The sequence below is a fragment of the Pleurodeles waltl genome, chromosome 11, assembly GCF_031143425.1.
Source record: "Pleurodeles waltl isolate 20211129_DDA chromosome 11, aPleWal1.hap1.20221129, whole genome shotgun sequence".
In the NCBI taxonomy this organism is placed as follows: Eukaryota; Metazoa; Chordata; class Amphibia; order Caudata; family Salamandridae; genus Pleurodeles; species Pleurodeles waltl.
The window spans coordinates 633,193,092-633,221,056 of record NC_090450.1 but is presented as its reverse complement, the minus strand read 5'-3'; the positions used below and the strand labels follow the sequence as shown (position 1 = coordinate 633,221,056).

At 48.5% G+C, this 27,965-nt stretch overlaps 1 protein-coding gene across 4 annotated transcripts in view; it reads right to left on the bottom strand.

Moving 5' to 3' along the window:
- The window catches only part of CDCA2 (cell division cycle associated 2), a 418,898-nt gene that overhangs the window by 10,254 nt on the left and 380,679 nt on the right, over positions 1–27,965 (bottom strand). For all 4 annotated transcript variants that reach the window (XM_069214148.1, XM_069214147.1, XM_069214150.1 and 1 more), the window contains one exon: positions 12,722–12,893. In XM_069214148.1, the coding sequence (XP_069070249.1) occupies positions 12,722–12,893 (172 nt within the window). The remainder of the gene's footprint in view (positions 1–12,721; positions 12,894–27,965) is intronic.

The following is a 27,965-nucleotide window of genomic DNA, read 5'->3' as shown; positions in this document are numbered from 1 at the left end:
ATAGAGCTGGAGATCGTGGGGGGCACCTCTGCTCATGCAGGGGTGCCCTCACACACAAGTACCTGAAACCTGCCCTCCGGTGCTAGGAGGCCCTACCATATAGGTGACTTATAGTGACCTGGTGAAGTGACCTGTAGTGAAAGGGTGCATGCACCTTTTCACGCAGGCTGCAATGGCAGGCCTGCTGTCACATTTTGCAGGGGCTCCCATCGGTGGCACAATATATGCTGCAGTCCTTGGGGAATCCCTGGTGCCCCAATGCCCTGGGCACCTAGGTACCATGTACTAGGGACTTATATGGGGGCACCATTATGCCAATTTTGGGGTGTGTAAAGTACTAAGCAACCACATTTAGATGAGAGAGCACGGTCTGGTTCTGCTTAGCAGGATCCCAGTGAACAGATGTAGGAAGTTGGCTCTGTATGCACTATTTCAAAGTAATGAATAGTATGCACAGAGTCCAAGGGTTCCCCTTAGAGGTAAGATAGTGGCAAAAAGAGATAATACTAATGCTCTATTTTGTGGTTGTGTGGTCGAGCAGTAGGCTCATCAAAGGAGTAGTGTTAAGCATTTGTTGTACACACAGGTAATAAATGAGGAACACACACTCAGAGACAATTCCAGGCCAATAGGTTTTTGTGTAGAAAAATATATTTTCTTAATTTATTTTTAAGAACCACAGGTTCAAATTTTACATGTAATATCTCAAATGAAAGGTATTGCAGGTAAGTACTTTAGGAACTTTGAATAATCACAATAGCATATATACTTTTCAAATAAATCATATATAGCTATTTTAAAACTAGACAGTGCAATTTTCAACAGTTCCTGGGGGAGGTAAGAGTTAGTTTTTGCAAGTAAGTAAACCATCTACGGGGTTCAAGTTTCGGTCCAAGGTAGCCCACCGTTGGGGGTTCAGAGCAACCCCAAAGTTACCACACCAGCAGCTCAGGGCCGGTCAGGTGCAGAGTTCAAAGTGGTGCCCAAAACACATAGGCTTCAATGGAGAAGGGGGTGCCCCGGTTCCAGTCTGCCAGCAGGTAAGTACCCGCGTCTTCGGAGGGCAGACCGGGGGGGTTTTGTAAGGCACCGGGGGGGGACACAAGTTAGCACAGGAAGTACACCCTCAGCAGCACGGGGGCGGCCGGGTGCAGTGTGCAAACACACGTCGGGTTTTCAATTGGAATCAATGGGAGACCAAGGGGTCTCTTCAGCGATGCAGGCAGGCATTGGGGGGGGGGGCAGCTCCTCGGGGTAGCCACCACCTGGGCAAGGGAGAGGGCCTCCTGGGGGTCACTCCTGCACTGGAGTTCCGATCTTTCAGGTCCTGGGGGCTGCGGGTGCAGTCTTTTCCAGGCGTCGGGATCTGGGAGTCAGGCAGTCGCGGTCAGGGGGAGCCTCGGGATTCCCTCTGCAGGCGTCGCTGTGGGGGCTCAGGGGGGGCAACTCTGGCTACTCACGGTCTCGTAGTCGCCGGGGAGTCCTCCCTGAAGTGTTGTTTCTCCACAAGTCGAGCCAGGGGCGTCGGGTGCAGAGTAGCAAGTCTCACGCTTCCGGCGGGAAACGCAGTTGTCTTTAAGTTGCTCCTTTGGAAACAAAGTTGCAGTCTTGGATGAACAGAGCTGCTGTCCTCGGGAGTTTCTTGGTCCTTCTAGAGCAGGGCAGTCCTCTGAGGATTCAGAGGTCGCTGGTCCTGGGGAAAGCGTCGCTGGAGCAGTGTCTTTTAGAAGTGGGGAGACAGGCCGGTAGAGCTGGGGCCAAAGCAGTTGGTGTCTCCGTCTTCTCTGCAGGGTTTTTCAGCTCAGCAGTCCTCTTCTTCTTAGGTTGCAGTAATCTGAGTTCCTAGGTTCAGGGGAGCCCCTAAATACAGAATTGGCTACTAGCCCTGAGGGGGGCTACACCCTCTTTGTGCCTCCTCCCAAGGGTAGGTGGGTCACATTCCTATCCCTATTGGGGGGATCCTCCATCTGCAAGATGGAGGATTCCTAAAAGTCAGAGTCACTTCAGCTCAGTTGCCTTAGGGGCTGCCCTGACTGGCCAGTGACTCCTCCTTGTTTTTCTCATTATCTCCTCCAGCCTTGCCGCCAAAAGTGGGGCCGTGGCCGGAGGGGGCGGGCAACTCCACTACCATGTCCTGTGGTGCTGTAACAAAGGGGGTGAGCCTTTGAGGCTCACCACCAGGTGTTACAGCTCCTGCAAGGGGGAGGTGATAAGCATCTCCACCCAGTGCAGGCTTTGTTACTAGCCACAGAGTGACAAAGGCACTCTCCCCATGTGGCCAGCAACATGTCTCGAGTGTGGCAGGCTGCTAAAACCAGTCAGCCTACACGGGTAGTTGGTTAAGGTTTCAGGGGGCACCTCTAAGGTGCCCTCGGGGGTGTATGTTACAATAAAATGTACACTGGCATCAGTGTGCATTTATTGTGCTGAGAAGTTTGATACCAAACTTCCCAGTTTTCAGTGTAGCCATTATGGTGCTGTGGAGTTCGTGCATGACAGACTCCCAGACCATATACTCTTATGGCTACCCTGCACTTACAATGGCTAAGGTTTTGCTTAGACACTGTAGGGGCACAGTGCTCATGCACTGGTGCCCTCACCTATGGTATAGTGCACCCTGCCTTAGGGCTTTAAGGCCTGCTAGAGGGGTGACTTATTTATACTGCATAGGCAGTGTGAGGTTGGCATGGCACCCTGAGGGGAGTGCCATGTCGACTTACTTGTTTTGTCCTCACCAGCACACACAAGCTGGCAAGCAGTGTGTCTGTGCTGAGTGAGGGGTCCCCAGGGTGGCATAAGATATGCTGCAGCCCTTAGAGACCTTCCCTGGCATCAGGGCCCTTGGTACCAGGGGTACCAGTTACAAGGGACTTATCTGGATGCCAGGGTGTGCCAATTGTGTAAACAAAAGTACAGGTTAGGGAAAGAACACTGGTGCTGGGGCCTGGTTAGCAGGCCTCAGCACACTTTCAAATCAAAACATAGCATCAGCAAAGGCAAAACGTCAGGGGGTAACCATGCCAAGGAGGCATTTCCTTACAACAGACAAAACACACTGACAGCAGGCAAAAAGTAGGGGTAACCATGCCAAAAAGAGGGTACTTTCCTACATCCTGAGTTTCTGAAAATAAGCATTGATCCTTCAATCAGGCTGCCCCTTTGGGAGGATCTTCTGTTGCAGCAGCATGGGAGGGTCTTCCACCCAAACCTGTCAACTCTGCGCCTTCATTTATGGAAATTAACAGCTTTCAACCTTCCTCCCCAAGTCTGTAAGTTATATTGGCAGCCAGGCGTTCCTCCACAAAAAAGGTATACACCTGCCGCTGGCAAAAATGTGTTAGATATTTTACAGGGAAACTATAGATCCTCTCTGCTTTTTTTTATCTGATATTCTTTGTCTTGCCCAACAGGGTTCCTCTTTGAAGACACTGAAGGGCTATCTCTGCTCTAGCAGCCTTTTTGCTGCTGCCTGATCAGCAGTGTCTTTAAATCCCCTATTGTCAATAGGTTCCTTAAAGGGCTTGCAAATATGTTTTCCCCTATGCCCTTTGTAATGCCTCAATGAGATCTAAATCTGGTCCTTCCATATCTAATGTGCTCTCCTTTCGAGCTATTGCAAAACTGTTGCCTCTGGCTGCTCACCTTCAAGACAGCCTTCTTAGTGGCAGTAACATCTGCCTGGAGGGTGAGTGCGATACAGGCCTTATAATCTAAGCCACCATATCTCACTATGTTTCCAGATTTGCTTAGATGACAATGCCTGCAGCTCATTCATCCTGCGGGCAGATGTAATGGCCACAAGGAAAGCTGTTTTCAAAGTGAGAAGTCTGAGAGGACAATTGTGGAGAGGCTCAAAAACTAGCGCACATCACAAAGGTTTTAAAAAAAAAAAAAAAAAACAGATCCCATTGGGCCCATTGGAGCATAATCAATGCGGATGGGTGAAAAAGATGCATAAGGCCTTTGAGGAACCTATAACTTAAACAAAGAAGGTTGATCAGGCAACCTCAAAAAGTAGAGATAGCATACAAATCTCCTTTAAGATTGTGCCCAAAGTAGCTCTTCGACGTTGACAGTCTTATAGATTGTTCCCAACTTCAGACAGACTATAGTCTACCACCAATGGTCCACTTGCAGTATATAGCCCTTTTGACACTGGGTATACTGGCCCTCAGTTTGCCCCCACGCCAGTAGACCCCTTACTCAATTTGAAAAGTGGCTTCTCACCAGCAAGTCCAATAAACATCTCCTCTCCGACATCTATGCCTTCCTGATCACACCACCAAAGCTGACCAAAACACCTGCAAGATGTGGGTGGGAGATTGAATGCGAACGCACTTTTACGGACTTAGATTGGCATGATGTACTTCATTGAGCCCGCACCTCAGCGAATAGCACGTCAAGTAATGAAATGTTCCCTAAGATAGCCCACTATTGGTATTACACCCCAGTGAGGATTGTGTGCTGGAAACCAGGCTGGAACAGTGCATGCTGGCAACTATGTGGTCAAACGGGTACTCTTACCCATATCCTGTGGCAGTGCCCTAGAATAATTTATTTTTAGCAGGACGTACGAGCAACGATAGATGAGATCTATGACACAGACATTCACGATTCCCCAGTTGTGTCATAGTGGGACTCACGAATCCACAAACATATCCTCTTGAGTCCACTAAAGACCATGCCATTACACTGGCACTGGGGGCTGCTAAACAGCTCTTGCTCCCTCAATAGGGCACGGATTCATCCCAACCCTTTACAGAATGGTTCCATAAACTGTGGGACTTAATGGGGTTGGATAAGCTGATGGTGGTTGCGATGCACTGTTACTATTTGACCAGACATGGGGTCCTTTTATTCGTTATCTCTGGGATGAATTCCAGGAATTGCCATGTCCATTATACTTGTGCATCCTTCGCCTAACCCATAATGACAGTTATCAGACATAGTCGGATGGGAGTCACTTGTATGAGATCGGCCTCCAGTTCCCAGTGCCAATCATCTCCCCTCTCTCTTATATTCTTTTGATGTCTTAATTTCTACAATAGTCGTTAGTGGGTACTAACCCCTGCTTTAATCCATCCTTTCTCCTTTCAATACCTCTCCTTTCCCTTCCTTGCTGAACTTGGTTGACATTTCCCCACCGGCCACTGGATGTAGGTGGGAGGATTGCTGTATTTGTTGAATACATTATAACTTAATAAAATAAATCTTAAACCTAAGAGTGCCCATAGCAGAGCCCTGCTGCACCAGGGAAAGGATGAACAACAGGACCGCAGAGAAAGGGGCAGAAATGGGGGTCAGACTGTTCTGTGCACCATGCCACAAATTTCTTCCAATGACAGCCATATACTGTTTTGGTGGAGGAACGCCAGGCTGCCAAGATTACATTACAGACTTCAGGAGGAAGGTTAAAGGCTGTCAACTATCACTGCTCAATCTTCATGCAAGGAGGTTGCGAGTGTACCGGTTCGGATGCAGAACCCTGCCCTGCTGCTGCGACAGAAGATCCTCCCGGAGGGGCAGTCAAATGTCAGGATCGATGGACATGCTTAGCAGCTCGGGATACCAGGCTCTCCGTGCCCAGTCTGGCGCCACAAGACTTACTTGGGCCTGGTCATTTTTGATCTTCTTGAGAACTCTGGGCAGAAGTGATATGGATGTAAAGGCATACAAGAGGCTAGAGTCCCACTTGAGACGAAAAGTGTCTGAGCGATTGCTGCCTTGGAAACTTCAACGTGAAAAACTGCTGACATTGCGTATTCTCTGCAGAAGCGAACAGATCTAACCAAGGTTCTCCCCATTGCTGAAAGAGATATTGCGCCACATCCGGATGAGACGCCATTTGTGATCCACTAGGCATTTTCGGATGAGTTTGTCCACTCTAGCGTTCAGAGATCCCGCCAGAAGCTGAACAACTAGGGAAATACCCTGCTGTTCCAGCCACGTCCAGAGGCAGAGTCTCTTGACAAAGGGTCCAGGACTCCACCCCACACTGTTTGTTGCAGTGCTGCTGTCCGCAAACACCTGCGCCATATTTCCCTTGAGAGAGGGAAGAAAGGGTTTAAATACCAGCTGGATCATAGGGCGCTCCAACCGGTTGATTTGGAGTCTGGTTTCCGCCAGAGACCAGATGCTTCTGATCTCCACCACTCTCAAATGGCCGCTTCATCCCAGTAGTGACATCTGTCACTACAATCAGATCTGGTTGAGGAATGGAGAGGGATCTGCCTCTGACCCAATTGAGGTGCGTTAACCACCACTGTAGATGTTTTGCAGTTCCCTCCAAGATCTGGACCTTGTCAGAGATTTTCCCTGATGCTGCACCTACTGGAACTTCAGGTCCCACTGCAGAGCCCGCATATGCCATCTGGCATGTGACACCAGCAGGATGCAGGAAGCCATAGAGCCCAGAAGCCTCAGTCATTCTCACTGAAATCGAGGACAGAGGCTGAAACATCAGAACCATAGCCTGAATATCCTGGACTTGCTGCTCAGGAGGATAGGCCCAAAACTACACTGTGTCCAGAATAGCTCTGATGAAAGGGAGCATCTGAGAGGTGGTGTGTGACTTTGGCACGTTTATAACGAACTTGCAGCAAATACAGGAGGTCTGCTGTAGTCTGGAGGTGGGAGACTACAGCCGGGAGCAAGCCCACCTATAACAGCCAGTCATAGAGACCGGGGAAGACAAACACCTAATCTCCGCAGATGTGCTGCCACCAGCACCTTGGTAAACACCGGAGGGGAGCTGGAAAAGGCCAAAGCGAGCATGGTGAACTGAAAGTTCTTGTGGCCTACAGTGAACTGCAGGCAGGACAGAGATCTGAAAATAAGTGTCCTATGCTAACATCGTGCCTCCTGGGCAGATAGAACCTGATCCAAAGTCAGCATCTTACACTTCTTCTTGAGGAAGAGATTGAGGGTCCCAACGTCTAGGATAGGGTGAAGACCATTGCTCTTTTTTGGAACCAGAAAGTAGCAGGAGAAGCAGCCACCACCTACTTCAGGCACAGGAGCCCACTCAATGGCTCGCTTGACCAAAAGTGCTGTCATTTTCCCACAGAGAAGGGAAGGGAGGAGTAGCCCCTTCAAACTATCTGCAAAACCCACCTGTCTGATCTCATGGATCGCCAGCGGAAAAGGTGATGGCGAACTGAAGGAAAGTTTCTTCTTTTTGGCATAGTTACCCCCAACATTTTACCTGTTGTCAGTGTGTCTTGACTGTGTTCACTGAGATCCTTCTAACCAGGACTCCAGTGACTATGCTCTCTCCCTTTAAAATTGGTTGCTTGGACAACACCCCACGTTTGGAATACAGGCACCCCACTTTAAGTCCCTAGTACATGGTACTCAGGGCATTAGGGTGCCAGGGGATCCCCATGGGCTGCAGCATGTATTATGCCACACATGTAAAATGTGACACTAGGCCTGTCATTGCAGCCTGCAGGAAAAGGTGCATGTGCCTTTTCACTACAGGTCGTAGCCCAGACGGCAGGGTGCAAGTACCTGTGTGTGAGGGCACCCCTTCACTAGCAGAGGTTCCCCCCACGAACTCCAGCTCCATTTTCCTGGACGTGGTGAATGCGGGGAAGCCATTTTATGCGTGTACTGGACATAGGTCACTACCTATGTCCAGCTTCATAATGGTAACTCTGAAGCTAGGCATTTTTGTTATCAAACATGTCGGAATCATACCCCAATACTGTTGCCAGTATTGGAAGTATGATTCCATACACTCTGGGAGCTCCTTGGAGGACCCCCAGCATTGCTGATGACACACAACTCATCATTTCCTGTACCGAAGACCCAGACACGGCCAAAAGAAACTTCCACTCAGGAATGGAAGCCGTCGCCACCTGGATGAGAGAAAGCTGCCTCAAGCTCAACTCTGACAAGACTGAGCTCATCATCTTCGGAAATGCCACCTCAGCTTGGGACGACACCTGGTGGCCCACATCTCTCAGCATCCCCCCCGCCACCCACTGAGCACGCCTGCAACCTAGGCATCATCCTTGACTCCTCCCTATCCATGACCTGCAAGGTAAACTCAGTTGCCTCTTCCTGCTGGCACACACTCCACAAACTTCGGAAAATCTTCAGATGGATCCCAGCAGACTGCTGCAGAACATTCACCAATGCCCTAGTCACAAACAAGCTCGACTACGGCAACGCCCTCTACGCGGCAGTTCAACTAGAAACATCAAAAAAATACAACTCATCCAGAACGCCGCCGCCAGACTCATCCTGGACCTCCCATGCCAAGAACATATCTCCCAATACCTGAGGACCTTCCACTGTCTCCGGGTCGAGCAACGAATTGCCTTCAAGCTACTCACCCACACATACAAGGCCATACACAACACAGGACCAGCCTACCTAAACCACCATGTCTCCTTCCACACCCCGCCAGATACCTCCACTCCTCCCAGCTGGCTCTGGCCACCATCCATCGCATTTGTAAAACTACAGCTGAAGGACAATCCTTCACCTACATTGTAGCAAAGAGCTGGAACAACCTCTCTCTGCACCTCAGACAAAGCCCATTACCCACCATCTTCAGGAAGAACCTCAGTTCAGATGAGAACCCCTCCCCCTAATTTGCCCCCCCCCCCCCCCCCCCAACAGCACCTTGAGACCCTCACGGGTGAGTAGCCGCGCTTTATAAAAACTGATTGATTGATTGCTCCTCCCAGCCTTCTGGGGCTTTCCGGGAAGCCCAAGCTGCTGCCGCCCCTCAGACAGGTTTCTGAGCTCCTGCTGCTTGATCAGCTCAAGCCTAGGAAGGCAGAACAAAGGATTTCCTAACATTCTCCCCCTTTGGAAATAGGTGTTACATGGCTTGGGAGGGGTAGCCTCCCCAAGCCATTGGTACGCTTTGAAGGGTACATTTGGTCCATCCATTTCCCCCCCCCCCCTTTGGAGTGAAGGAGTCACTACCATGGATCCACAGGCACCAACTGCAACGACAACCAGCTGTGTGGATCTCCTCTCATCCTGAGCTGCTTGGATCCTGCATCAAGGGTGGTGGTCTGGCATAGTCCTCTTGGTCTTCTCTGCTATCTGTCCAACTTTGGTGGAGGTAAGCCCTTGCCTTCCCATGCAGGACAATAGCCCCAGTGCACTGCAACTCCTGCAGCTACCAATACTTGTTAGCATCTCCACCAAGGGATCTTCAGGCTCCATGTAGCCCCAGTCCCTAGCACTCCTTCCTGCGACGCACAGCCCTCTGCGTGCTTGTCCTGCAGCATGGGTTCCTTCTTCAGTTGTGCTGCGTGTGCTCCTCTGCGACTCCTGGTTCCTCGTCCAGTGGGTCTCCTGTGGAGCTGCCTTTTTCTTCTGAAGACACTCTGCCTTGCTGAGGGGCCCCCGAGGACTCCCCCGTGGGTTGAGTCCTACTGGACCTTGCTGGCCCCAGTCAGCTCCACTTTTTGTTTCACAGCGTCCTGTGCCTTCGCCAAGGTTTGTTGGTGGCCTTTGCACGCCACTGACCGAGTGCAATCTCCTATCTGGCGTGGGGCATCTACTGCATCCTCCAGGAAGTCCTCTCCAGCTCCAGGGCTGCATTGCTGACAGTATTCGTTCTACCATCGACACCTGACAATCCTGCGGCTTCTGGACTTGGTCCCCTTCTTCCAAAGGTTTTCCTCTCCAGGAATTCACCGCTGGTTTCCTACAGTCTTGTCTGGGTGTTGCAATATCTTTTTAGGCCTTTTGGGCGGTTTGGGGAAAATCCAGTAACTTACTCCTTTCTGCCTGGTCGCTGGCGGGGTACTGTAGTACTTACCTTTGTGGTTTCCTAGTTCCTCCAGCTCCCATCTACACAGTCCACTTACCTAGGTGGGGGTTCTGCATTTGCATCCCATTATTTTGTATATGTTTGGACTCCCCCCTAGGGTCACTATTGTCTATTGCTATTTGCACTGTTTTCTATTGCTATCTATGCCTATTTCTGATTATTAGTGTACATATCTAGTGCGTTACTTACCTCTTATTGCAGGATTGCTTCTATAGTACCTTTTGGTAATTGCATCACTAAAATAAAGTACCTTTATTTTTGTAACACTGAGTGTCTTCTTTCATGTGTGTGAGTGCTGTATGACTAGTGGTATTGCATGAGCTTTGCATGTCTCCTAGATAAGCCTTGGCCCTGGGCTGCTCATCCACAGCTACCTCTAGAGAGCCAGGCTTCTAGATACTGCCTACACTACAGTAATAGGGGATACCTGGACCTGGTATAAGGTGTAAGTACTTTAGGTACCCACCACACACTAGGCCAGCTTCCTACACGAACCCTGTGCCAACTAGCCCCTGGTGAGGGACAGTCAGACTAGGAAGGTTTAGAGGCTGCTGAAGAGGGAGGAGGTGGCAAACTGTCCTGACCACTGGCCACCTGATCTGCGAGGTCTGTGGATCCCGTGCCCTCGGCCATGCAGAAGCTGGGTAGCACAGTGGCTGGTCAGGAACGGACGAGGTTGGAGTGCCCTTCTGTAGCCACAAAAAGGGTGAAAGGCAAACTTGGGTGGGGAGAAAGGGGGCCGCCGTGAGGCCCAAGGACCTGGCCGTAGCCCAAGAATCCTTGAAGCACCTGAGCACCAAGTCTGCTGTCTCTCTTTAGAGATGGGTGCCATCAAAGGACATGTCTATCAAGGAAGCTTGAACATCCCCTGAAAAGCCATACATACTCAGTTAGGCGTTGCACCTCAAGGCCACTGTTGAAGAAACTATTCTGCTTAGCAAGTCGGTTGTGTCCAGTCCACAATAGACTGTGAACTTCACTGCGTCTCTCCCATTGGAGTCAACCTGAGAGAGTACAGCCAGGGCCTCCTCAGGGACCTGTGGCAGCACTTGCACAACCGTATCTCCCAGTGTATGGGAATAACGGCCCCAAAAGAACGCGGTGTTCACAGACCGCAATACAAGGCTTGCGGAAGAAAACATCTTCTTACCAGGTGAGTCCAACCTTTTGGATTCCATATCCGAGGGAGCAGAAGGTTACACGCCGTGGGAGGTACAGGCTTGGGGTGTAGCATCAAGAAACTTGAGTCCCCAGGTGTGTGGCGATGGAGGCGGGCAAATATCCTGTTCACAGGAGCGGTGTGCTGGGTTTAGACGAGGTACCCAGTAGGAGGTCAGTGAGGGCCTCACTGAATGGAAATCAGGGGTTCTGAGACTGAAGACCCCAATTGCAGCACCCTTGTCAAGAGATTAGTCTTGATGGCCATCAAAGGTGGCTATAGTTCCAGGACCTCAGACGCCCTTCTCACCACCTAAGCATAAGACACTCCCTCCTCTGTAGCGATGGTAGGGGAAAAAAGCATTCCAGTATTTGGAGAAGTATCCATTCCGTTGGCCTCACCCAAGTCTTCACACCAGTCCATTCCTTCATGGGGCTGGTATTCTAAAGGGTCCAGCGAATCCTCCCACTCCCAAAGCCTAACCCATAGTAACAGGGCTTAGGATCCGATGTAGGAGGCAAAGCTCCTGCCCGCGTTGGAATCTGTGTCGTACAACACCCATCCAGCTCCATGTCAGAGTCTGGGATTACAATGGGGATGGACCCGTGTGGGGGTGCAGATGGCGCCAAAAGCGTTGGTGTCAGGGTGGTACAACAGACACCGGTCTGCATCTCTGGGTGTCCCTCAGGGCTGAGGCTGAAGTTGCCCACAAGGAACCTTAAGGGGCCCCTTCCAACTCCCCAGGGCCCAAAGGCCCTTCAATGGTTTCAGGCTGCCCCAAAATGAGGTGCATGGTCTCATAAAACTCATGGAGTTGGCAGGGGTCACTCCTGCTCCCAGAAACTCCAGGATTCGCTGAGTCGGCCGAGGCACAGATTCTGCAGAACGAGGCCTAGAGTGTTGAGGCCCCCTCACCTGCTGTAGTCGAAGCCCTGAGGACTTTGAGTGAGGACGACGACTATGGAGGACCCCGTAAACGATTCTGGGACCTTCCTCTCGACCAAGATTGCCCCTTGCGAGGAGTCGAGCATCGGTCGGCCATCAGCTTCAGGGACCGCTCCCTCAAAGCCTTCATATGCATGAACCGACTCTCAGAGCACAACTTCAGTTTGTGGTCATGCTCCAGGCACCAAAGACACACGAGGTGCAGATCCATTACGGACATCGCCTGAAGCCGGTCTTTCTGAAGGACATCCTCGACACCTGTAATAGAACACTCAAAAAAGGCTAAAAATAAATAAATAAAAGAAATAAATAAAAAGGTTAAAAAAAGTCAGTCAAAATTGACTGACTGGTAGCTCTCTTTAGATCAGCTCCGGCTGGAGTGGAAAGAAAAGAACTGATGTTAAGCGCATCGGGATGGCACCTATACGGGACCCTCAATGTCATATCTGTTGTGGACGAGGCCGACGACTAACGTGAAGCCGATTGACGCCACCTAAATGCACACAGGGGTACTGCTCACAAAAATCTTCGAAATCCAGTCTGACGCCTGAGGAGATTTCAAAGGTAAGGAATCTGCAGCTAGAAGTCCCTATCAGATGGGTACTGCTTGAAAGTTTGCGGATGCAGTCTGATGTCGAAGGAGTATTCAAAAGGTGAGGAATTTACGTTTATAAGTAATAATAGAAATGTTCTTATTCAAAGACTGAAACGATCTGAAAGGAGGCACCTTTCAGTAAAACAAGTCTAAGACATTAATTACAACTTTCATTATAAGCACAGGTCTACACTTGAAGTAAAAGATAAAACAAAATATCTACCCAAAGCTAAGTTCCATGCCGGTGAAACAGATGGCGTGTTGGAGAGGACTTCTGGAACCTCAAATATTGGACTCAAAATAGGCTTCTTGGAAACAGTTTCCCTCGCACCATAGACTACTTTTTGAGACTTCTTTCCTCGTCCTTTTCTTCTTCCAAACCTCACCTTTGTAGTCTAAAAACAGGTATGACAAAAACGTTAAAACAATGTACACGACAGTGATACATTCTTAGTTTTACCAAGCAACAAAGTTTATATAGCAGCTGGCAGGAAACGGCACAGAACTCCACTTTTGAACATAGCATGTAATTGTCAGGCTTAACAAAATAAAACGTAAAATATTACTATTTGTTTCCCAAATGTACACATAACTTTATATCTACATCTGAAAAATGGGCTCAACATTCTAGGTGCATGCTTATATCAAATTCACCATCTGTATGTTTCCAGAAAGCTTTCTTTTAATTTGCAAGTACAACGTTGACACTGCCCCAATGAATGATGCATTCGAGGAGTAAATATGTTGCAACTTCTGTGGATATGGGATCAGATGATGTGTGTTTCTTAAGTACAGATGAGCATCACTCACTGCTTGGATAGCACATGCAAAGCAAACTACTTTAAGCACGTCTGCGCACTCTGCGTGCTTCAAAGTCTTTTTCTACGTTCTGCTGCCTATCGCTTCGGAGAGGTCATGCAGAGGTGAGCTGGAAGCATGGAAGTGACAAGCTGAAGCACGTCTGCCAAGCCAAAGCAATAATAAACAAGCATTGGCAAAGCCAATAGGTCTTGTCTTTGAGACCTGCTGGCTTTGTCAATAGTTTTTAGTCATAGTGCATAACATGCCTGATGCTGTGCAGCTTGGCCAAATAAGGTTAATTTTGCTGGCGTGTGCACGCCTATGATGTAGCTGCCTTTTTTTTTTTAGCCTGCCTTTTTTACTTGCGGTGCAGCAGCCACCACAAAAAAACATTACGAAAAGCAATGGGGATTTTTGGGGGCAAGGAGGCAAGTGGAGGGGAGACGGAGCTGGTAAAAGCAGGAGCAAAAAAACAAGGAAAAACAAGAGTTGGCAAATCCATTAGGTTTAACCGATGTGAAATCTATTAAGCTTTCTGAATTATTTTTACATGGTGCACAGTAGTTGAGCTGCTGTAGATCATGGCTTACAGTAAATTAAAAAAACGCTATTAAGTGTGTCAAAGCTGGCTACATCAAACTTTTTTTTTTTTTTAGCAACTGCTGCCCACCATGTAAAATAAACATTGACAATAACAATAGATTTTGCATACGCAAAACTTATTGGCAAAGCCAATAGGTTTCGTTATTGGATATATTGGCTTTGCCAACGCCTTTTGGCCATGCTCTACAGCTTTCTTTTTCTCGTTGATATGCATTATGATAAAAACATACGAAAAAAGGTGCAATGGCACAACCACTACTGGCTGTCCAGCGCAGTGCTTAATTTCTCAAATAATGAGTGCCAGTGCCCAAAGCGTTGCTTAGAAGCCCACAGCCGTTGCTTTTCAACGTGGGCATCCAAATACCAAGGCTGCATAGTCCTGAATCCACTCCCGGCCTCTTTAATCCACTACCAGATGCTCCCTGCACCTTTATGTCACTCTTCCAGGTTCCTGCTTTCTCATTTGGTGACTTTTTTTTCTGTCTTTCTCTTCCTCCTTTCCCAGTTCTGTGTCTTGCTATCGGGAACTGTCCGATGAGGAAAAACAAGTGCTGGTGGCCCTCATCAGTAACCACTGGCTCAAATTAAGCACTGGTCAAATCATTCCACTTGTGCATGTGTTAGACAGCAGGCACGCGCTTGCTGAAAGACACAAGGGTCATTTCTTTCAATATTTTTATTTACCAATCCAAGACGAGGGCTGCTACTCAGTAAATAAAAAAAATTGAAAGTGAAGGGGCAATTAAAAATAAAAATAAACACCGCACGTGGTGGAGGGTGACAGACGAAGGTACTGGGGTAGCAGGTGGTGGTGCAGGGGAAAGCATCGCACGAGGAGGAGAACATTGTCAACAGAGAGACAAACTGCAATGAGAGCGCTTCCTAGAAGGAATGCGATAGTTATGATGGGGCACTACCAGCACTAACACCATATATGTGATTTGTAAAAACATACATCAACTTAAACAAAAATTAAGAAATTCTGACATTCACATTCCACAACACATTAGTTTTACAGCTCAATTTAAAACATAAAAACGTCCAAAGTATTTCAAATTACAGTTAATTCGTTGTATTGTTACAGCAGGACTTGTGGGCTGCTATACCTTTAACTGGGCGACGCTCTCGGCAGTCTTGCTGCACTTTTAGGTGTTATGCGTCGGTAGTGCACAGTAAGTGGAGCTCAGCTGATGCCTCTATCAGGGGGCGGTGGAGGGGGGCATGCACAGGCCAGGGTGGGCACACATACGAGGAAGGATGGCAGTAGAACGGGCAGAACCTGCTAAAGCAAGAATAGGGCAGGCCAAGGAGGTACGCCATGTATTGGGACAACAAACATGGCATGCGGATCGGGAGCATGCAAAGGTCATCCTTGGAACTTATACCAGAGAACGAGCAATCACATGGCACACTGCAATGGGTCCAGGCATGGGACATGCATTGTGCAGAAGGGGCTTGCACATGCCAGGGGGGCAGGATGCACACAAAAGTGGCGGTCGAGGTCATGCCGAAGACATAGGAAGTGATCTGAGGGCCGCACATACAAAGTGGAGCATGCACAGGGCATACATATGGTGAGACACGGATGGGCACAGGGAACCAGCAGAGCACAGGGAACCAGCAGAAGCCAGTAGGGAAGACTGCAAGAGGCAGCTTGGACGGCGCCAGCACCAACATCTCTGGCGTTGCAGGAACATGCAAGGGGAAGAGGTAGAAAGCAATAGATAGAAGCATGCATAATGCAGTTGGAGATGAATGCGGCAATTCGTCAGGTTGCAGATGGATTAAGGCACCCGAGGATCACGCTCCGGGCGGTGCTGTTCCGGGATCAACCCGCTCTTCTAGTCTCTGGTGTTGGACTAGACTGTGAGAAAGAGCAGTCAGACAATCACTGTGGGTTCCTTCTTCGGCATGTTGGGGTGTAAGGTGTCCAGAAGCGACTCTCACCTCTGGGGCTTTTGTCCTCTCTAGTGATGATAGGGCTAGCACAGAGGCTCAGCAATGCTGGGAGGACGGAGGAGAAGCTGGGAGAGGCCAGCTGGGATGTAAAAATCGAACAGGGGAGTGAGCGTCTGGCGTGGACAGAGCAGGTGAGCAACAGAGCACTCAATTACAAATTGACACACCCGCCCCATCTGTTGCATGCAAACACCATGCTCCATAAAAAGCACAGCTAACAAAACAAATCATAATAAAATAAACACTAAAGTGCTACCAACAAAAGTCAGTAAAACATTGCATATATCCTGATCTACTCTCCCTGACAATCAAGCCTGAGCAGGGACAGGAGGTGGGGGAAACAGGTAAAGTGCAATGAAGGGGAAAGCAAGGTTAGGTTTGGGGGAGGAGGTGATTTGTGGACAGAGCAAGCACTGGGAGGTGCGAGGAAGCAAGCAGAGATAGGAGGGAGGAGGTGGATGAAATGAAAAGGAGCAGCGAACAAGTTACTTACCTTTGATAACGAATTATCTGGTAGAGACTATCTAGTTGCAGATTCCTTACCTTAGTATTCCCTGGAATCAGCTTTGAATCCGTACCCTACGCACGCCGCCGGGTGGCGAAGTTCGGATCCGCGTGCGTATTCTGGCTCCGCGTGGGTCGTCAGGCTGTTGGAGCCATCTGTGACATCACGGTCTTCTATATAGGCACCACCCGGCACGCGTACGTCAGTTCTTTTCCACAACTTTCCATGCCAGAAGCGCAGTCATGGAAGAACCAACAATTATTTACTTTTCTTTCTTGATTGCTTGAATGCAAAAACATGCCCTTGAGAAAGGGAAAAATCATGAAACCCAGAATGTATATATCTGTAGAGCGGGGAGGCCTGGGTGGGTGTAAGGAATCTGCAGCTAGATAGAGTCTCTACCAGATAATTCGTTAACCAAGGTAAGTAACTTGTTCATCTGATAGAGACTTCTAGCTGCAGATTCCTTACCTTAGAATAGATACCCAGGCTATACCTCCTAGTGGTGGGCTGCAAGAATATATTTTACACCAGAAAGTCCTGAAGGACTGAGCAGGCAAAATGCCCCTCTCTCCTCACCTGGCTATCCAGGCAGTAGTGTCCTGCAAACGTGTGCAAGGAAGCACAAGTTGCCACTTGGCAAATATCAAGTACTGGTACGCCTTGAGCCAACGCAGTGGTAGCAGCTTTCCCTCTGGTAGAGTGAGCTCTCAAGCCCTCTGGAGGCTGCTCCTTAGCAAAGCGTAGAAAAGTTTTATACAGAGAACTACCCAGTGCGAAATGCTTCGTTTCTGGACTGCCCAACCCTTCTTTGCACCAACATACCCCACAAAGTGTTGGTTGCCCACCCGGAACTCTTTTGTGTGGTCAAGGTAGAACAATCACGCTCTTTTTGGGTCCAGCTGATGTAGATGCTTCTCTTCCTTAGAGGGATGCAGTGGAGCAAAGAAAGTGGCCAAAGGAGCGTGAAATGTGGACGACTGATGGACTTTTGGTACAAAACCCTACTTGCCTGCTTCTGTCCCTACAATCGCAACATCTCGACTCGCCCTGCAGCTGTGGGGACTCCAAAAGCCTTGGAGGTTCTCCAGCACTTCACCAGCCCTTCAGCATGTCTTTTACAGTGCAGAAGCCACTCGCCTGCTTCCTGCAGGTACCAACGGCAATGTCCGGTTCGCTGAGCCACTGACCATTGGATCCAGCAACGCAGCAGCCACACAGGAGGTAGTCACCATGCTCCAAGAAGCCATCCCTGTAGCCCCACCAAGTGAGAAGAGACAAGGACCAACTGGAGCCGTCTTGCGCCAATACCTGGGGTACCGGACCCTTGCAGCAGCCAAGGCTTGTTTAAGTCCAATCCTGATTCCAACGTTGCATCAGAAGTTCAGCTGCCATGTTTTTTCCCTCTTCTTGCAGGTCCACCAGAGAACAACTGGCACCTAGGCTCAGGAGCACCAACGACAAAGACCAGCTGCATCTGAGCTCCACGGCCAGGTCCACTACACCCCAATGGTGTTCCCTTGCTCCCAGGACCTCCACCAACCGAGCCCACACCCCATGACTAAAGCTCCTGGCCTTGACCCAAAGTCACCTTTCGCAGTCTCTTTCGAGGTGGCCCTTTTTGTCGTCAACCATGCGATGCGCAAGCCACCTGACTACTCTAGCACCACTGCACCCAGACGCCCCAGGGGAGGTAACACTATCGCTAGTCTTGTTTGTGACCTTGAACCTCTAGCACACTACAACCCACAGGAGAGACCCAAGAACTGTTTGAAAGGACCCCTTTGCAGTAAAAGTACTCTAGAACTTTTACCATGTAAAAATTATTTTGCGTTAACGTGCTACTTGCTTAATCAATACAACAGCAACAGTACTTCTCTTCTTTGACGTTTTCTGGTGTTGAAAAATTAAATAAACAAAGTAACTTTTTCTAAACATTGGTCTCCAGCTCCTTCTTGAGACAGTGTCTCTCATTTATTGACTGTGGGTTCAACAAGGGCTTAGCCATAACCTCTGATAAGCCTAAGTGCTCGCCCACACTACCACAAAAAAAAAAAAAGAGCTTTTGGGATTATTAATTTTACACCAATGTAAACCAATAAGGGTCATCTGTACTATCTACGTAGTGTACCCATACATTTTGTACACTGCATAGATAGCCAGCTACCTACATCGAGGAAAAGCAAAAATCAGATCTCATCTGCATAGAAATAACATTTGGCACCCAGACTGATGCAAAAGTGGTGTAACAGGCATGAATCATTCATTAAATAATACAAATTGACCAAGCCAAAAGGTCTGGTATTGACTGACAACTTTTTGTCAATGCTTTGTTTTGCAGGCCCGTCCCAATATTTAAAATATAAATTCATAAATAAATACATCTTTGGCTAAAAGCAAAAATATTTTGGGGGATAAATAAGCGCACACACTGACAGCCATCCCCGGCACGGAATCAAACTACTGTTGTGTGGCTGTGTTCCTTGTGAAGGGGCTGGATGCAGTCTCTCACACTGAAGTCAGCCCAAGGTTGAAGTGCAATGGCTATGTTTTTTAAGGGGCGAGGGTTTGGGTATTTCATTTTTTTAGGGCTTAGGGTGGAGGCGGGATAGTTTAGTTTTAAAGGGGTGGTGGACAGTCTAAGGTAGGGTGGGAGGAGGGAAGAGGAGGAAGGATCAGGAGAGGACGTGGTGAGGTAAGTGGTTTGGGGCAGGGTTGGTGGGTAGTTTTTAGCAGTGGAGTGGATTTAGGGGTTAGGGTGGGTTGGGGTGACGGGGTAGGTTTTTTTTGGGCTTAGGGCAAGTGGGTAGGTTGGGGTAGTTTTTTTATATGGCTCAGGGGTGTTGGGGTATTTTAGTTTTTAGGGGCAGGGGTGAGGTGGTCAGGATAGTTTGATTTTTTTAGGGCTTATGGTGGGGGGGTCGGAGTAGTTTAGTTTTTAGGGGCAGATGTGGGGGTCTGGGTAGTTTTGGTGGTCAGGGTAGTTTAGTTTTTAGTGGTAGAGTGGGGGTCGGGATTTTTTTTTTTTAGGGCTCAGGGCAAGTGGAGGGTGTTGGGTAGTTTAGTTTTATTGGGCAGGAGTGGGGGTGACGCGGTAGTGTTTTTTTTTTTTTGTAGGGTTCAGGGCGGGTGGGGGTGGGTCGGGGTAGTTTAGGTGTAAGGGGTTGGGGTAGGTTTGGGCCTCAGGGTGGGTTACATGACAGAACCATGCATGACGTTTCCTCACATGCCTTTACTAGGCATGCTTTTACAATGAAATTCGTGGTAAAGGCATGCATGGAAACAAAGCGGTCGTGGCTCCGACCGCGTTAAGGCATGCGTTGTTCCGGCATGTGTGGCTCCATCATACAACCAAGCAACAGAATCTCATTTTATTTTAAATGTTTCATTCTATTACATGATCACTCTTTTGCCTAGGAGAACTCGTTACATTTTCTAGATTTACAGGTTTGTTTTTCTGAACCCTTGGCACAGAGGACTCAGTTAAAGTGCCAACCGAACCAGAGAACGAGTTGAACAGCAACCTTGCAGCAACATTTGCTTAAGATGTGTTTTGGCAAAGTGAAGTCCCGGGATTCATGAAAAGGACAGTTAGTGGAAAACCATATCATTTTTTATATGCTAACAACGTACTCAAGGATAAACAGAAATGAGAATGTACGTTTTACAATATTTATTTAAAACTCTTAAAATAGTGTACACAATATGAGTTGTTACCACAACGAAGATAGTCATTAAGACAGCATGAAAGTCTATGACTAATGTAAACAGTAATAAAAAAAACACAAAATATGCCAAACCGAACTGATCAAGTTAGGCCATGACTGAGCTGGCAAGAAACTGAGACCACGGTTTTTTTGCTTTAGGACTCTGAGCTTACTACCTCAGGGACACAGTCAGCTTTTCTCTAGAATGATGGAGCCTATTAGTTTGCTCTACAGATGAAAATCAGAGGCGTCCGTCATGAGACTTGAGCTCAGAAAATGTAACTTGATAACGTTCCTGTGATGTAACCACCAGTTAAAAGACAATGAAGGCTCTATTACCTATAAAGGCGCCTGGATCATTCGCTATCTGCCCATAAAACAGAAAACCGCTATATCTAAGGCAACAATTAACAGGACGTTCTTATGATCACCAAAACGCAGCTCAGTGAAGCTTCAGGGCCTGACAGTATTGCTATTCCATACTCTCACTATGATATGATGATGATGGGGATTTTATAGAGCGCTCGAATGCCCGAAGGTGTCTTGGCGCTATGTGAGCATAACGGAGTAAGAGCTGAACAAAAGAATACCTAACCAGGATAAGAATACTAAAGCCATGTTTTCAGCATCTTTCTGAAGGAAATGAGGGAGGTGGCCAACTTCAGATGGATAGGAAGTTTATTCAATTGCAGGACTGTGCTTTTGACAACTCTTCTGCCCACCCCAAGTGGAGCACTTGAAGAGGTACGGAACGTTATTCTGTGATCCTGAGTGTAGAGTTCTTTTGGGTTGATACCAGATAAGAGTTTTAGGAAGATAGGCTGGGCCAGTCCCATGCAGCGCCTTAAATGCGATGCAGAACGCCTTAAATATTATCCGCTGCTTGACAGGGAGTCACTGAAGAGTCTTAAGGGTCGGAGCCGCAGAATGACATTTGGGGATCCGGAAAATAATCCTTGCGGCTGAGTTCTGCAAAACCTGAAGACTGCTGGATCAAGCCGGCTTGAAGGTTCTGATAGAGCCAATTCAATAATCCAGTCGGAAGGGATGTTATGAGAGGGAGGATGCTTTGTGCTAGCTTTTTTAAGAAGCTTCACCTGTCTAGCTCTATCAACAAGGCAACGTTTGAACATGTGATATTACATTTCAGTTTATCTGCAATTGAGCCAGTGACAGTGCCACGACCCCTTTCAAAGGGCCACAGGTCAAGCAGGCAGTACCTGGGCCCAACCGCCAGGGCTGTCACCGTTTACTGGTGATGTCGATGGGCCCAATTTACTATGGGTCCTTGGCAACTGGGCCAAGTACTACCCCTTCAGCACTTGACACGCAGTGGAAGTCAAGTAAGGATAAGTTATTTACCTGTAAATCCTAGTTCACTTCCAGGGGTATCCTCATCAAAGTCATAAACATTGAATATTCCCGCCCTTGTGCGGGGACCCCGGAGCATATATAAAATATACACATATTATACATGTGTAACAAACAGTCATGCAGGCTATCATGTTAAAAACAGGCTAAAATGCTTTATTTCTATGAAGTTTATTTTTTATTTTTTGTATTAAATACTACAATAGAGCATAAATATGTACCCAAGCTCCTAAAACTAGGCTTAGGGAAGTAAGCAGTAGCAAACTCTAGAGAAAAAATAGAAAAAACTGCATTGAAAAACAATGAAGCATTCTTAGCCAATAACCTGCATGCAGGTTAACACAGGAGAACCATAAAAACTTTGGCACCGTGCCTTTAAGACCCTGAGCACCTCCAGTATCCCACGATGCCTCAGGGGTGAAGGAAAGGTGACAGTTGGTTCACAGTTAGGTCAGTTCTTTTTACGGTGACAATTTGTATAACTGATTCCAGACACAGTCTGTCCTGCACTTCTAGGAGACGTGCGTCCGGGGAGGAGGGTGGGTTGTTTATGACTTTGATGAAGATACCCCTGGAAGAGAACTAGGATTTACAGGTAAGTAACTTATCCTTCTCTTCCAGGGGATCCTCATCAATAGTCATAAACATTGAATAGATTAGCAAGCCCATCCCTAAACCCAGCGGACTGTCCGATAGAAGTGCAGGAATAGATATGTCTTACGCAAATAGATTTCTTAGAGAGGCCTGCCCCACTTGGGCATCCGCTCTTGCATCTGAGTCTAAACAATAATGTCTTGTAAACGTATGGACAGACTTCCATGTAGCAGCCTTACAAATCTCAGATATCGGAACATTGTTAAGGAGAGCAGCAGTAGCCGCTTTACCCCTTGTGGAATGCGCTCAAGGCCGCGCTAGTAACTGTTTATTAGCTAGCTGGTAAGTATTAACAATACAAGAAACTATCCATCTTGATATTGTTCGCTTAGATGCTGCCTCTCCTGTCCTTAAATGACCATAGTTTACAAACAAGCAGTTAGAGTGTCTAATCGATTTTGTCTTGTCCAGATAAAATTTCAGCACTCTTTTCAAGTCTAATGAGTGCAATGCTTTCTCTGCCGGAGTCTCCGGATTGGGAAAGAACGTCGGTAAAGATATGGTCTGATTAATATGGAATTCTGACACCACCTTCGGAAGGAAAGATGGGTGAGTTCGAAGAACCACTCTATTGTCATGAAAAACCGTGTACGGTTCTTTTGAAGACAAGGCCTGGATTTCACTGACCCTCCTCGCTGAAGTAATGGCCACTAGAAAAGCCGTCTTCCACGTAAGGTGTTGTAAAGAGGCCTTATGTATAGGCTCGAAAGGAGGGCCCATAAGTTTTGCCAGGACTATGTTCAGTTCCCACGGAGGAGAAGGCCTCCGAATTGGCGGAAAAACTTTCTTCAAACCTTCTAAGAAATCCTTGACTACAGGTTTTGTAAAGAAGGATTCCTGAGAAGGTGACTTGCGATAGGCTGTAATAGCAGACAAATGTACCTTAATAGATGATACCTGCAGACCGGACTTCGCTAGATGAAGCAAATAGGACAGTATGACATCCTCCTGCGCCCGTATGGGATTATGACCTTTCTGACAGCACCATATGTAGAATCTCTTCCACTTAAAAGCGTAAGAACGCCGCGTGGAAGGCCGTTTGGACTCTTTCAAGATGTTCATGCACTCCTGCGAGAGCCCTAGGTGCCCATACTGCAGGAATTCAGGAGCCATGCTGTTAAGCTCAAAGAGGGTAGGTTGGGATGTAGAATCCTGCCCTCCATTCTGCTCAGAAGATCCGGTCTGCACGGCAGCCTCCTGTGAGGTTTTTCCGACAGGTTGAGGAGATCCGTGTACCAGAATTGTCGGGGCCATTGTGGCGCTATAAGAATCATTCTGGTCCTAGATCTGTAAAGTTTGCTGATCACTGCCGGAATGAGGGGAATCGGCGGAAAAGCGTAAAGAAATATCCCTGACCAGTCGATCAACAGGGCATTCCCTCGAGATCCTGGACGGTAGAACCTGGATGCGAAGTCTGGGCATTTCTTGTTTACTTCGTCTGCGAAGAGATCCAGTTGAGGCCAACCCCATTGCGCGAAGATGTATTCTGCGACTTCGCCGTGTAGGACCCAATCGTGAACGTCCTCCAGGTGTCTGCTTAGAAAGTCTGCTTCCACGTTCTGCTGACCTGGCAGGTGAACTGCTGTAATTGACATTCCTCTGGCCAGGAGCCAATGCCATATCGCTTGGGACTCTCGCGATAGGGGTAGGGACCTCGTTCCCCCTTGTTTGTTCAAGTAATACATCGTGGTTGTATTGTCCGTCTGTATCAAGAGTTTTCCCCTGAATTAGCGGTATGAAAGACTTGAGAGCCAGATGGACCGCTCTGAGTTCTAGCAGATTGATGTGGTACTGCTTTTCCTTGTCTGACCACAGACCCTGCGCTTGAAAAGGACCCAAATGAGCCCCCCATCCCTGAAGAGATGCATCCGTTACTAGGGTGTCGGATGGAAGCACCTGGTGAAACGGAGCACCCACTGACAGGTGAGGTCTGTGCATCCACCATCTCAATGACTGAAGTGCTACCGCCGGTAGCCGCACCGTGTCCTCCCAGCGACCTGTTCTTTGGCTCCAGTTGGTCTCCAATGCCTCTTGGAGGGGTCTCATGTGGAGTCTGGCATTTGGGACAATAAAAATGCACGATGCCATGGAGCCCAGCAGTGATGTCACCTGACGTGCCGTAGGTGCGCTGGCTCTCAACAGGTCCTGGCACTTCCTGTCTATTGAGGATAGTCGTTCCTCCGAAGGATACACTTTTTGGAGTTCTGTGTTTATGATAGCTCCTAGGTAGTGAAGATTCTGCGTTGGAATCAAGGTTGACTTCTGGTAATTGACCTGAAGACCTAGAGCTTCGCAAACTCCTAGTACAATGTCCCGATGGCTTCTCGCCTGCTCCGGAGAAGAAGCCTTTAGTAGCCAGTCGTCTAGGTATGGATATATGTATATCCTTTGTCTTCGGAAATGTGCCGCCACCACTGCCATACATTTCGAGAAAACTCTTGGGGCAGATTTCAGGCCAAAGGGTAGAACTCTGAACTGGTAATGCTGTAACGCTACTCGGAAGCGCAGGAATTTTCGATGTTTGGGAGCCATCGGGATGTGAAAGTACGCATCCTGTAGGTCGATGGAGCACATCCAGTCTCCCTGATGCAGTTGAGGGAAAATCTGGTGAAGCGCTAGCATTCTGAACTTCTGCTTCCTTATGTATTTGTTCAGCAGCCGTAGGTCCAGAATTGGCCTGAAAACGCCCTCTCGACCCTTCTTTGCCACTAGAAAGTAACGGGAGTCGACCCCCTGTCCTCTGTGTGCAGGTGGAACCTTTTCTATGGCATTCTTTTTTAGGAGGGCGAGAGCCTCCTTGCGTAGCAAGCTGAGATGAGATGGATTGTCTTTGGTTGGTGGCAAGCGTGGTGGAGGCTGTTTGAAAAGAAGAGAATAGCCATGTTCGACAATATTGAGCACCCATTTGTCTCTTGTGATAGAGTGCCACTCGTGAAGATAAGCCGTAATACTTCCCCCCAGCGGAGTGGTGTACAGTGTCGAGGGAAGCGAGATTTCATTGCTTGGTGGGTGCTTTCGGAGTGGACTGTTGAGGTCTACTTGACCCTCGCTCCCTTGTGTTTCTCTGTTGAAAAAGAGGGCGTCCCTGTCGTTGCTGTGACCTTTGCGACCAATGAGGGGTTTGAACCCTCTGCTGGAAAGGGCGCCTGTCAAACGGCCTGTACCTCTGCCTGAAATCTTTCTTTCTTTCGAGGCCCACCGCCTTCATGGTATCCACCTCGGTCTTCATGCGGGCCATCTCTTCGTCTGCATGGGCACCGAATAGAGAGTTCCCGGCAAATGGGAGATTCAGGATGCGTTGTTGTGGTTCCTGTTTCAAGCCAGTGAGCCTCAGCCAGGAAGATCTCCTCGCACAGATACCATGTGCGTATCCATGAGCAGCCAAATCCGCCCCATCTGCTGCCGCGCTGATAACCTGGTTGGATACCAGGCATCCTTCTTGTAGTATCTCCTGGAAATCTTGTCTGTCTTCTCTGGGCAATTTTTCTGTAAATCTACTGAGGGAGTCCCACAGAGAACGATCATACCTGCCCAGGAGCGCAGACGCACTGGAGACCTTCATTGCTGAAGCCGCTGTCCCGCATATCTTTCTCCCTAGAGAGTCTAGATGCCTGCTCTCTTTATCCGGGGGCACCGTGGATGAAGATGCCACCGAGTGGGTCTTTCGGGCGGCAGCTATGATAACCGAGTCCGGTGGCGGATCCTTTCTAAGGAATAAAGGGTCTTGTTCTGGAGCCTTGTATTTTTTGAGAATTCTAGCCGGGGCAGACTTAAGCGAGGCTGGGGCCAGAAAAGTGTCCATGGTTGGCTGCAACAAGCCAGGGACTAGAGGCAGCAACTTTTTTGACGCTGATCTCTGTTGTAGAGTCTCAAAGATGACCGATGAGGAGGTAGATGGTTCTGGAACCTCTATGTTGAGTTTCTGCGCTCCTCTTAGCAACACCTCGTTGAATGTGGTAATGTCATCCACCGGTGAGACTCTAGCAGGTGGTGAATCTGTTAGGGTGGGTGAGTAACGCCCGACAGATGAACCTGATGAAGACCAAGAGGGTGATCTTCTTCTTGAACGCGACCTGGATCTTCGTTGAGATCGAGACCTGCTGCGAGACGCTGTAGCCGAGCGTCTAGGCCTCGCGGTCGGTTGGCGAGGAGCTGAACGAGCCCGTTCTGCCCTGGCTGTCGGTGATGGCGTTCTTGGCAGGGAGGCAGTAGGTGAATACATTCGCGAATATTGGAATCTGGGGAGGCCGCTGGTCTGTTGAGGCTCTCCAGCCATCTCGGAGATAGGTTGATGGGCGAGACATGCCCAGATGATGCCGCTCTTGACTGAGAAGAGTCGCTCGGAATGGAGACCACTGGAGATGGCGCCTTGTCTGGCGTGGGGCGATGTTCTGCTCCCTGTGGGACAGGTAAAACCTGTGTCGACGTCGATGGCTGTTTCGACGTCGAAGGGCGCCCAGCCGGTTGCTCATGCCTCGACGTTGAGTGCCTTGACGTCGAACGGCGATCCTTGGACCTCGACCTGCTCGCCGTCATGTGCCTCGACGTGGAGCGATGGGAGGTCGACGGCGGATGTCTCTCGTGCCGTCGTGGTGATTTCAACGTTGTGTGTCCTGACGTCGGGGGGCGCACAGCCTTTGGCGGTGACCGGGCACGCCGGCGATGGCTCAACGTCGATCGGCGGGCTGCCGTCGACGGAGACCTGCCCCTGCTCTGATGTTCCCCCGACGCCGTTCCCTTCGACGGCGATCTATGCCGGTGAGACGGTGGTAGCGACGACGTCGACGGTGAACAAACAGGTACTTTCCTACCTGTCGACGTCGACCGGGCCATTCTCTCCTGAGAATGGCCTTCTGGCTGTCTGGGAAGTGAGGAGGACGATTTTCTTTGCCTCTCCTGAAGCCCATGTAGCCGGATCTTCTCTCTGTCTTTCAGAGTCCTCCTAGACATGTTCTTGCAGTACTTACAAGTGTCAGGGCAGTGACTCTGAGGCAGGCACACTATGTACAGAGAGTGGGGATCTGACTGGGCCTTCTTCTTCCCACAAGCAGGGCATTTGACAAAAAGTGAAGGCATTTTTCTGTCAGAAAAAACCTGCCTAGCTCAGACAAAGGTGTTATTTGTCGAGTGAAAAGTGAAAAAACGCCTTTTAAAAGAATTTTTCTGAGAAAAACTCAGAAAAACGGAGAGCTCAATGCTCCAGGATCCTCTCAGAAGAAGCCGGAAAAAAGAACTGACCTAACTGTGAACCAACTGTCACCTTTCCTTCACCCCTGAGGCATGGTGGGATACTGGAGGTGCTCAGGGTCTTAAAGGCACGGTGCCAAAGTTTTTATGATTCTCCTGTGTTAACCTGCATGCAGCCTATTGGCTAAGAATGCTTCATTGTTTTTCAATGCAGTTTTTTCTATTTTTTCTCTAGAGTTTGCTACTGCTTACTTCCCTAAGCCTAGTTTTAGGAGCTTGGGTACATATTTATGCTCTATTGTAGTATTTAATATTAAAAAAAAAAAAAAAAACTTCATAGAAAAAAGCATTTTAGCCTGTTTTTAACATGATAGCCTGCATGACTGTTTGTTACACATGTATAATATGTGTATATTTTATATATGCTCCGGGGTCCACGCACAAGGGCGGGAATATTCAATGTTTATGACTATTGATGAGGATCCCCTGGAAGAGAAACTAAGGATACGATGGTAGGAGGCAGGTGTAGGGTAAGCAAAGGCACAAGACGTAAAATACGGTTACCCCAATAACTTGATTCCCAAGTCCAATATTTATTTTTGGTAATAAAATAAATATTTATTACACACGCGAAGTATATTACAGCATTCTAACTAATACAGTCTCTCAGTATGAGTGTT